The 11,338-nt window shown below is 55.8% G+C and overlaps 1 protein-coding gene across 1 annotated transcript; it reads left to right on the plus strand.

Moving 5' to 3' along the window:
- Positions 1 to 821: 821 nt before the first annotated feature.
- On the plus strand, positions 822 to 11,068 carry LOC125450141 (SPNS lysolipid transporter 1, lysophospholipid). Its single transcript, XM_059643107.1, has 7 exons — positions 822 to 1,253; positions 1,889 to 1,954; positions 4,606 to 4,742; positions 9,226 to 9,377; positions 10,246 to 10,312; positions 10,553 to 10,695; positions 10,895 to 11,068. The coding sequence occupies exons 1-7, from the start codon at positions 968 to 970 to the stop codon at positions 11,049 to 11,051; spliced, it is 1,008 nt and encodes a 335-aa protein (XP_059499090.1). The 5' UTR covers positions 822 to 967; the 3' UTR covers positions 11,052 to 11,068.
- The last annotated feature ends 270 nt before the right edge of the window (positions 11,069 to 11,338 follow it).

Below are 11,338 nucleotides of genomic sequence, written 5' to 3' on the forward strand. Positions count from 1 at the left end.
CCTCCCACCGCGGGATGTCGCTGCGAGGCCGCCCTTCCGTCAGTCCTCCCACCGGGCGGTGTCGCTGCGAGACCCCGCCTCCAGTCAGTCCTCCCACCGCGGGGTATCGCTGCGAGGCCGCCCTTCCGTCAGTCCTCCCACCGCGGGATGTCGCTGCGAGGCCGCCCTTCCGTCAGTCCTCCCACCGGGCGGTGTCGCTGCGAGACCCCGCCTCCAGTCAGTCCTCCCACCGGGCGGTGTCGCTGCGAGACACCGCCTCCAGTCAGTCCTCCCACCGCGGGGTGTCGCTGCGAGGCCGCCCTTCCGTCAGTCCTCCCAGTCGGTCCTCCCACCGCGGGATGTCGCTGCGAGGCCGCCCTTCCGTCAGTCCTCCCACCGGGCGGTGTCGCTGCGAGACCCCGCCTCCAGTCAGTCCTCCCACCGGGCGGTGTCGCTGCGAGACACCGCCTCCAGTCAGTCCTCCCACCGCGGGGTGTCGCTGCGAGGCCGCCCTTCCGTCAGTCCTCCCACCGGGCGGTGTCGCTGCGAGACACCGCCTCCAGTCAGTCCTCCCACCGCGGGATGTCGCTGCGAGGCCGCCCTTCCGTCAGTCCTCCCACCGGGCGGTGTCGCTGCGAGACCCCGCCTCCAGTCAGTCCTCCCACCGGGCGGTGTCGCTGCGAGACACCGCCTCCAGTCAGTCCTCCCACCGCGGGGTGTCGCTGCGAGGCCGCCCTTCCGTCAGTCCTCCCAGTCGGTCCTCCCACCGGGCGGTGTCGCTGCGAGACCCCGCCTCCTGTCAGTCCTCCCACGGGGCGGTGTCGCTGCCAGCTCGGTTTTCGCGGGGTCGGGGGTGGGGGGGAAGGAGGTGGAGACGGTGGCAATGGCGGCCGGTGTCGGTGCTGCGGGGTTTGAGGGAATTACTGGGGCCCGCTGATCCCGATCGGGTTGTGTGTATCTGTGCCCGGGGGGGGGGGGGGGTGTCAGAATGAGCAGCCGTTACCCGCCCCGGCCCCTGCTGAGGCCGGCGGACGGCCTGGACCGGGAGCGGGAGGAGCCGGACTCCGGGCCCGAACCCGCGGGCGGGGATGAGGAAGGGGACGGGGAGGAGGCCCCCCTGGACCCTGCCGGCCCTTCCCCCCGATCGAGAGCAGCTCCCCTCCGCCGGGAAGGGGCGGCCGGGCCCGGGCTTAGCCTCCGAAGGTCGGTACTGACCGTCTGCGTCCTCTGTTACATCAACCTCCTCAATTACATGGACAGGTTCACCGTGGCAGGTGGGCAGGGGCGGCGCGGGGGTTCGCCGGGGAAGGTGGGCAGGGGCGGCGCGGGGTTCGCAGGGGCATGTGGGCAGGGGTGGCGCGGGGTTCGCCGGGGAAGGTGGGCAGGGGCGGCGCGGGGTTCGCAGGGGCATGTGGGCAGGGGCGGCGCGGGGTTCGCAGGGGCAGGTGAGCAGGGGCGGCGCGGGGGTTGGCCGGGGCCAGTGGGCAGGGGCGGCGCGGGGTGCGCCGGGGAAGGTGGGCAGGGGCGGCGCGGGGTTCGCAGGGGCATGTGGGCAGGGGCGGCGCGGGGTTCGCAGGGGCATGTGGGCAGGGGCGGCGCGGGGTTCGCAGGGGCAGGTGAGCAGGGGCGGCGCGGGGGTCGGCCGAGGCAGGCGAGCAGGGGCGGCGCGCGGTGTTTGTATTGAGAGCCTTGAGAAGATGGTCGGGTGGGGTCGGGACGGCGTGTGTCGGTTGCGGGGGCTGTTGCGGGAATGGGGAACGGGAGGTTGAGGGTGTGACGATGTGAATGGGTAGGACATTGGTGAGTGGCAGGGCGGAGGGAAGCAAGGGAGAAGCAGAGAGGAGTGGGGCCGAAGAGAGAGGACGGAAAAGGAGAGTGTCTGACATCTCCAAAACCTTGCCGTCAACAGGAGTGTTGCCTGACATTGAGGAGTACTTCGAAATTGGGGACAGCAGCTCAGGATTACTACAGACAGGTATGTTGTTGGGAGGAACGGTCACCGGACCCGAAACGTAGCTCTGTTTTCTCCTTCACAGATGCTGCCAGACCTGCTGAGCTTTTCCAGCAATGTTCTTTTGCTCCTGATTTACTGCATCTGTAGTTCTTTTGGTTTTTATGTTACTACACTCGGTCTGTTAGTCACTGTCTAGTATCTGTCACTCTGCATAAACCACCCTGAGCACTTTGGTTAACTTCCAGTCTGTAACCCACGCCCAGGTATCTGTACAAATCAGGACCGTACTCTTCAGGAGAGATGTTCGGAGTCACTTCTACGCACAAAGGATGGTAGATGCTTGGAGCAGTCTTCCTCCAAACAGCAGCTGATGCTAAATCAGTTGTTAATTTTAAATCTGAGAGAGAAAACGGGACATGGGCCAAAGGCAGTTAGGCCGCAGAGCAGCCGTAATCTCGTGGAATGGTAGTTATGATGTCGAGTAGCAGTGTTGGACTAGGAGGGATGAAGTCAGAAGTCACACGACACCAGGTTATCAGTCCAACAGGTTTGTTTGAAATGACAAGTTGCCAGAGCACTACTCCTTCGACAGCTGAAGTGTCCTGCTCCTGTTCTGATGATGTGTGTATAAGTCTTTCTTTAACCCTGTTTATAACTTGATCCTGGTATATGTTGCTCAACACCCTCCCTCTTCAATTTGATTGCTGTTTGTAACACCCCCCCCCCAGCTGTCTCTTGTTCTGTGTGTAAACTACCCTGGACCCCTCGATGAGACTGGAGATACGGTTTGAAACGGAACAGCAACAGGGTGTCACAGAATAAGATGTTTTCACATAGCCCGCGTTGAGGTCGGAGAGGCAGGGTCTGTTCAGACTGGCAAGAGGGACCGGGATTGTGACAGGAAAAGGCAGAAGGTGCAGGCTTCCAGGGAGGACAGTGTTCAGTGTTAAGCCATGTCGTTTTCAGAGAGCTGGCACAGGCCAGATGGGCCAAACAGCCTCCCTCTGTGCTGGCAAGCCGGGCTGCTTCAGGTGAGAGTGTGGGGAGCAATGGGAATGTGCTCTGGTGGGTGTCATATGACTGCTTCACATGAGCATCACATGACTCGGTGACTCACCCAGTAGGGACTGGAACAGCTGAGTGAGTGTGTCTGCTGCGTCTGTGAGAATTTTGTTAACCCTTTGTGTCAGAGAGGGCAAGTTTGTATTGTCTGGCTATTCTGCACCAACGCCTCAGTCACACCGCACACTTTGTCCTGGCACCCCTCTGTCTTTCTTTGTTGCCTTGTTATTCACTGTATGCAGTCTATGGTTTCGTACTACTTATGGTTAGTCACTAATAGTACCCACCAACAGCTATTGATCCTCCAAGCCGGGTCGTGACCAACTCCTTTGTCTGTCCAATTGCTCTTCCCTCATTTTGGGGTCTTTCCCTACCCGTCAATTACTCTACCCACTCCCTGTACCGCTCCAGAAAAACACCTTCCGCGCTACTGTCTGTCACCAGACATGAAGTCTGGCTTTTCTCCACAGATGCTGCCAGACTTGCTCAGTTTTTCCAGCAACTTCTGTTTTCAATCCTGATTTACGCCTCTGCAGTTCTTCAGGCGTTTTTTTGTTTCTCTCTCTTTGCTTAAGTGCTGAGAGAGCACCGCACTATCGGGGGGTCAGTGCCGTGGGAGCGGAAAGAGTCAGAGATGTACAGCATAGAAACAGACCATTTGGTCCATCTCGTCCATGCCAACCAGATATCCACTGTTACTCTAATCCCATTTGCTAGCATTTGGCCCATATCGCTCTAAACCCTTCTTATTCATGTCCTCATCCAGATGCCTTTTAATGTTGTAATTGTGCCAGCCTCCTCCACTTCCTCTGGCAGCTCATTCCATACATGCATCACCCTCTGCTTTAAAATGTTGCCCTTTCTGCCCATTTAAAATTTTCCCCCTCGCACCTTAAACCTACACTTTGGACTCTCCCCCTCCCCCCGGGCTGTGCACCATGTCCACAACCTTCATCATTTTATAAACCTCTATAAGGTCAGCCTCCGACGCTCCAGAAAAAGCAGCTCCCAGCCTCTCCCTGGAGCTCAAACCCTCCAATGTCCTCTTCTGAACCTTTTCAAGTTTCACAACATCCTTCCTGCAGCAGGGAGAGCAGGATCGAACACATTTTCCCAAAATGGCCTCACCGACACAGCCGCAACATGACCCTTCCATGTCCCTCCACTCTACACACTGACCAATAAGGGCAGATGTACCAAACACCTCTGGCACCATCGAAACCTCTTTGAGGGGTTTCTTGTCACCTTGGCATGAGCAATGATGACCTTGACAGGGCAACGTCACAAATAAACACAATCGGGAATTCAGGAGAAATGCCTCTCCTGGATTGTGGGGCACGCTGATCCTGGGCCTCACTCCTTCCGGGAGAGCTCCTGTGCTTTGTGGGGGGCGTCTGGTTTGGGCATGGATTGGCACGACGAGTGAGATTTGCTGGGGTGCGGAGACGGGAGGGCGGGGTGTGGGAGCCGTGTCTCACGGGTGCCTTGGACAGTACTGTTGAGAAGAGAAGAGGGACTGAAGGGAGTGGGAGGTTTTGGAGTCGGAGTCCCATTGGGAACCACCTGCCCTGTTCCCTCACGGTTCTGTCTTTTTCTCCCTCCACGCGTAGTCTTCATCTGCTCCTACATGGTGCTGGCTCCCATCTTTGGTTACCTGGGCGACCGCTACAACAGGAAGTGGATCATGAGTGGTGGGATTCTCTTCTGGTCCGTGATCACCTTACTGAGCTCCTTCATCCCGAAAAAGGTAAGCCGCTGACTCGGGGATGGGGGGATCCACATCGCCGGGAGACCTTGTGCCTTTAGCGCCCACCCGCCCCCACCCACCTCCCAAACGCTCCTTATTCCCCCGTCGCAAGAGAGTGGTAGGGTGTGGAATGCATTGCCAGAGATGGTAGAGGAGTTGGCCTCATTAGGGGCATTCAAGTAGCTATTAGACAGGCATGTGGATGATAGTGTAAGGTAGGGGTGGAGGTTACATCTTAGGTTTAGGGTAAAAGTTCGGCACAACATCGTGGGCCGAATGGCCTGGACTGTGCTGTACAGTTCTGTGTTCTATCCTCCCTCTCCCCACGTCGTGTTTCCCCCAGGACCCTCCCGATTCAGACTCGCCCACTCCCTTGCTGACCCGTTCTTTTCACTTTCGCCCTCGCCCTCTGTCCCCAAACTTCCTCTGGGACAACCCTACCCCTCAATTTCCCAGACCCTGTATTACGCCACCGTTCACCCTGTACTTCTGGGTCCTGGTGTTTCCAGGAGCCTGACCCCAACCTCAACACCCCACTGTTTCCAGCGACTGCATTCTCTGGGAGACCAGCCCTGGGCCTTCTCTTCTCCCTCCCTGGGAGGTTACAGCAATGCAAGTGACTATATGAATCCTGCTCAAATGTTACAGGAGTTTCTGACTTGGCTGCCTTTGTCAGACAGCGTTCCAAACTGCCCCCACCCCGGCTTCTCTCGTCCATCTCCTGCTGACTGTGTACCCACTGATTGCTGACCGCTCTCCTTGGGAAAGTACCCTCCTGTCCTTCCTAACCAGGCCCCTCTCTCAGATCCTATGTCAACCTTTGCTACCTCATATAAGACCAGCCCAGCCTGACCATTCTACTTGGTCCAACCAGGCAACATCCTGCTGAAACTCTTCTGCACCCTCTTGTCGCATCCCTTCTGTAATGTGGGTTCCACAACTGCACATAATACTCAGCCTTGATTAGACTGTAACCCGCTTCCAGGGGCTTGTTATTCTGCATATAACCCAGGCCGAGCCTCTCGGTCAGATTCCAGTCTGTAACTCCCTCCCCGGGGTGTATCTGTTATTCTGTATATAACCCCCCCCGAACCCCCTCGATCAGATTCCAGTCTGTAACTCCCTCCCCGGGGGGTATCTGTTATTCTGTATATAAACCCCCCTGAACCCCCTCGATCAGATTCCAGTCTGTAACTCCCTCCCCGGGGGGTATCTGTTACTCTGTATATAAACCCCGCTGAACCCCCTTGATCAGATTCCAGTCTGTAACTCCCTCCCCGGGGGGTATCTGTTATTCTGTATATAAACCCCCCTGAACCCCCTCGATCAGATTCCAGTCTGTAACTCCCTCCCCGGGGGGTATCTGTTACTCTGTATATAAACCCCGCTGAACCCCCTTGATCAGATTCCAGTCTGTAACTCCCTCCCCGGGGGGTATCTGTTATTCTGTATATAAACCCCGCTGAACCCCCTCGATCAGATTCCAGTCTGTAACTCCCCTCCCGGAGTTATCCGTTAGACTGTATACTTACCACCACGAGCCCCTCGATCAGATTCCAGTCTGTAACTCCCCTCCCGGAGTTATCCGTTAGACTGTATACTGACCACCCCGAGCCCCTCGATCACATTCCAGTCCTGGCTATCCGTTGTCCTGTTTAGAAATGTACACGTGCCTGTGGCCTAACCAGCATCACGTACAGTTCCAGCATCAGCTTCCTGCTCGTAAGGCCTTACACCTCAGCTAATAATGGCAAGTATCTGATAGGCTTGCCTTTCCATGCCCTTGTGCCTTCAGGGATGGTGTGGGCATGTACCACAGTGTCCCTCTGACCTTCTGTGCTCTCCAGAGCTCTAACCCTCACGTTGGCCCTCCCCGACTGCATGACTCACACCCTTCCGTGGGTTGAAAATTCCACTCACCGTCTGCTGTGCCCGGCCTTCCAGCCTGCTGGCAGTCCGTTTTACAGTCGCCCTCCTCGTCACAGATTACCATCCTGTTGATTTCTGCATCGTTACAGACTTCTTGATCATAGCCCCACATTTGCGTTTGAGTTAGTAACGTGCGCCTCAAGCAACAAAAGCCCAAGCTCTGGGCCCAGCGAGACTCCACCAGAAACATAATTCCGGTCTCTCAAGGCCTTGATCGACCCTCGCCCATTGCTTCCTGCCCCTCGGTCTGGCGTGCTACAGTGTCGTGTGTCCTCAGGGCTCGTTCTTGCTTGATCAGCCTGCTGTGCAGGACCTTGCCAAAAAGCCTTTATAAAGACCACAGAAACTAATTCGAGCACATTCCCCTTTGCTCCGGTACTGCTGGTTACCACTTCAAAACCATTCGGTCGAATCGGTCAGACACTGACTTCCCCCAGACAGATCCACGCAGGTTCTTTCTGATGAAGTGTGGGTATGTTTCTGTCCCTCAGAATGCTTTCTGATATCTCCATCCCCGCTCTGAGGTTAGACTGGCTGGCCTGCAATTTCCTGCTCTGTCACTTTCTCGATTTCTTTGGGTTATTACAGGGCTCTGCCCCTCTTGCCCTGTGACACCTCAGACGCGGCCAAAGAGTGTTTAAGAATTACCGTCAGAGCCCCTGATATCTCCATCCTCGCCTCCCTTGACAGCCTGGGATACTTCTCAAGAGTGTTTATCCACTTAAGGCTGTTACACCTGTTCATATTCTCTTCTCTCTCTACCTTAATTCATTTTAATATTTCACAGACTTCTATCCTGAGCTCTATTATTCTCTAGCGTTACAATTATTTATTGAAGGCTGGTAGTGCTGTCTTATATCCCTCCTGGGGCTCCGATGTATGAGCCGTCTGTAACTGCCATGGAGTTGTACAGCACAGAAACACGCCCTTCACACATTATGCCAATGCCAGCCAGCAAACGCCAAACTACATTAATCCCATTTACCCGTGCATGCTCCATTGCCTACTCTGCCCTGGCATGTTCTTCGTCCTGATCGTTCTCCACTCCTTTGTCTTTACAGAAACATACTTGCTCTGCGCTCTCTCTGTTTCCTCCTTCAATACTGCCCACCGCTCTAACGCAGTTTGATGTGCAAGTAGTTGCTCCCAGCCCACTTCGACCAAATGGGATCTTACCATGGCCGTACTCCCAGCTTAGAGCTTCCGTACCCCCCCCCCCCACCGCTCTACCCTTCCCCTTTTCCATAACTGTCCCAAATCCGACTGAGTTATGATTGTTATCTCCCAGGTGCTCCCCAACTGATGCATCTTTGACCTGCCCAGGCTCATTTGCAAATCCCACCTCCAGAGCTGACCCCTCCCTGGTTGGGCTTTCAACGTGCTTCCTGAAACAAAATGATGTGCCTAGTTACAATGGAAAAATAGTGTTCCTAACTTACCTTGCACAGTAATACGGTCCCAATTAATTTGTGGGTAACGAAAATCCTCTATCGTTACTGCTCTGGTATACTTGTCTAAAATTTGGTGTCCCGTTTGATCTGCTCTATCCCCCTGTTTGAAAGCTGATCAACAGGGTGTTTGCTCCTTGGTTTTGCACTGCTAGCCATTTGATCAAGATGTCATCTCCCCCACCTTACTGCTAGAATTTTACAGTACAGAGGGAGGCCATTCAAGCCATCGCATCTGTCCCGGCGGCTGAAAGAGCTACCCAGCTAGTCCCACTCTCCAGCTCTATCTCTGCTGCCCCATAACCTCATCTCTTTAAAATATATATCCTTCTCTCTTGTTGAAATCCATGGGATCAGCATCTGTCAGTCACCCAGGAAGCACATTCCAAATCCTAACAGCTCTGTGAGTAAAGAAGTTTCTCCTTGTCTCATTCCTGGCCCTGTTGCTGACAGTATTAATATTGCGACCGTCTAGTTGTTGACATCCCAGCCTGTGGAAACAGAATATCCTCTTTACCTTGTCAGAAGAGTTCATAAGTTTGGACACCTCGATGAGGTTACCGCTTCATCATCTCTGCTCCAAGGAGAATGAGATTAATTTCCCTGACCTTTGCCTGTACCTAAAAACCCCTGTAAATCTCCGTTACACTACATTCAAAGCTTTAACGTCTCTCCGAAAGTAACATACCGGGAATGAGGACGATCAATATTGCAATACAGTTCCGATCTATTCGCCAATCACGTCTTGGAGCCGAATCTATGTCACTGACTTGACAGCGTGTGCCCTAGTCTCGTCTCGTCTAGTTCTCCAGGCCCCAGTACTTGCCACTTCCATCTTTTCCGTCTACTGTTTCCTCTGACTCCCGACGTCCTTCGCTCAAATCTGTCGCCAGTTTGCTCCCACCAGGGTAATCCCTCACGATGCCGCCTCATTGTGGGTCACCATTGCCCACGGTTGCACCCCACCCTGTATCCCCCTGTTGAGGGGTGGACGTGTATGATCTGAGATGTTGATGTTGTGATGGGAATGGGGTGGCATGCATGTCTCTCTCTCTCTTCCCCTTCTTCCCCTCCCGTCTCCCTCGTCTCCACTTTGCCTCCCGTAGTTTTTCTGGGCACTGCTCTTCACCCGTGGGCTGGTGGGGATTGGAGAAGCCAGCTACTCCACCATTGCCCCCACTGTCATCGCTGACCTGTTCGTGGGTGACCTCCGCAGCCGTATGCTCTCAATATTCTACTTCGCCATCCCCGTGGGCAGGTAGGAGTCTGTCAGATTCAGTATGGGCGGGGAGGAGGACGTTACTCCGTGTGGGGGGAGAGGGGGCTTTGCTCTGTGTGAGAGGGAGAGCTGGGCATTACTCTGTGAGCAGGAGAGGGGGCTTTACTCTGTCAGTCTGTGTGGGGGGGAGAGGGGACTTTATGCTGTGTGGCGGGGGAGAGGGGGCTTTACGCTGTGTGAGGGGGAGACGGGGCTTTACGCTGTGTGAGGGGGAGAGCTGGGCATTACTCTGTGAGCAGGAGAGGGGGCTTTACTCTGTCAGTCTGTGTGGGGGGGGAGAGGGGGCTTTATACTGTGTGGGGGGGGAGAGGGGGTTTATGCTGTGTGGGGGGGGAGAGGGGGTTTATGCTGTGTGGGGGGGGAGGGGGCTTTACGCTGTGTTGGGGGGGAGAGGGGGCTTTACGCTGTGTGAGGGGCAGAGGGGGCTTTACGCTGTGTTGGGGGAGCAGAGGGGGCTTTACGCTGTGTGAGGGGCAGAGGGGGCTTTACGCTGTGTGAGGGGAGTGGGGGGCTTTACGCTGTGTGAGGGGGGGGGCTTTACTCTGTCAGTCTCTGTGTGGGTGGGGCATGGGGGCTTTACTCTGTGTGAGGGGGAGAGGGGGCTTTACTCTGTGTCAGGGTCTGTGTGAGGGGGAGAGGGGGCTTTATTCTGTGTCAGGCTCTGTGTTGGGGTGGAGAGGAGGCCTTTACTCTGTGTGGGGGGGAGAGGGGCCTTTTCTCTTTATCACCCTCCTTCCCAGATTGCCCTCCTTTGCTCTGTGGGCGGTACGGAGTGTGGACATTGTGGACCTGTTGGATTGATTGTGTATTTAACCTTGTGTCTGTGCTTTGCCTTCTCTCCCTCCAGCGGCCTCGGCTATATTGTCGGCTCTAAAGTCACGGACATCGCTGACGATTGGCACTGGGCCTTGAGGGTGAGTGAGGTGCTGGTTTCTGCTGCCAGTCACTCAAAGGGCACCCGTCTGCCATTCCCATGCTGTTGCCAGGTCACAGGACCTCATCCATACCGACATAATGTGCCCGCTCCCTCGGCGCTGACCCTCCGACGGTGCCCCGCTCCCTCGGCGCTGACCCTCCGACGGGGCGCTGACCCTCCGACAGTGCCCCGCTCCCTCGGCGCTGACCGTCCAACTCCTTGTTTCTTCCTCCTGTAGGTGACTCCAGCCCTGGGCCTCATTGCTGTGATGTTGCTTGTGTTCGTGGTGCCAGAGCCACCGAGAGGGGCAGTGGAGCGACGGTCAGAACAAGCTCTCGTGAACACCTCCTGGCTCACCGACATCAAAGAACTGTCTAAAAAGTAAGAGGCATCTTCAGTCACTTGGTTGTGGAGGTGGGCTGGTAGGAAAGGACTGTGTGTATCTGATGTGAGGCTGGTGTCGCACATTTTATTGTTTTTGTCTATCTGTGCACGAGTGTTACCCTCGCAGGTGACTCTGGTTTCAATGTGAGCTCATGTCTCTCTCTCTCTCTCTCTCCCTCTACCCGTCTCCACACAGTTACAGCTTCGTGCTTTCCTCGCTGGGCTTCACATCCGTTGCGTTTGTGACAGGCACTCTGGCTCTCTGGGCTCCCGCTTACCTTTTCCGTGCCCAGGTAGTGCAGGGCACCATGAGGCCCTGCACCAAGGGGACGTGTAACTCCCTGGACAGGTAAGGCCCCTGTTATAACAGCTCCCCAAACCCCGCCCCAATCATCACAACCCACCAGTTCCTCATTTCCCACCACACGCAGGTCTGTTACCAGTGGCCCCCCCTCCACCCCGTATCCGTGTCCTCCTCCCAATCTGGGGGTCTCACTGATCCGAACCAACTCCTGTTTAACTGACGGAGGGATTTTTGCAGAAGGGCTGCCTAGCCCTGGCTGACTGCAGCCGGGTGACTCCGTCTCGCGAGAAGAGATTGATCGTTTCAGACTGAGGCGAGCCGTTTTGGCTGAAGGAT

The sequence above is a fragment of the Stegostoma tigrinum genome, chromosome 48, assembly GCF_030684315.1.
Source record: "Stegostoma tigrinum isolate sSteTig4 chromosome 48, sSteTig4.hap1, whole genome shotgun sequence".
NCBI lineage: Eukaryota > Metazoa > Chordata > Chondrichthyes > Orectolobiformes > Stegostomatidae > Stegostoma > Stegostoma tigrinum.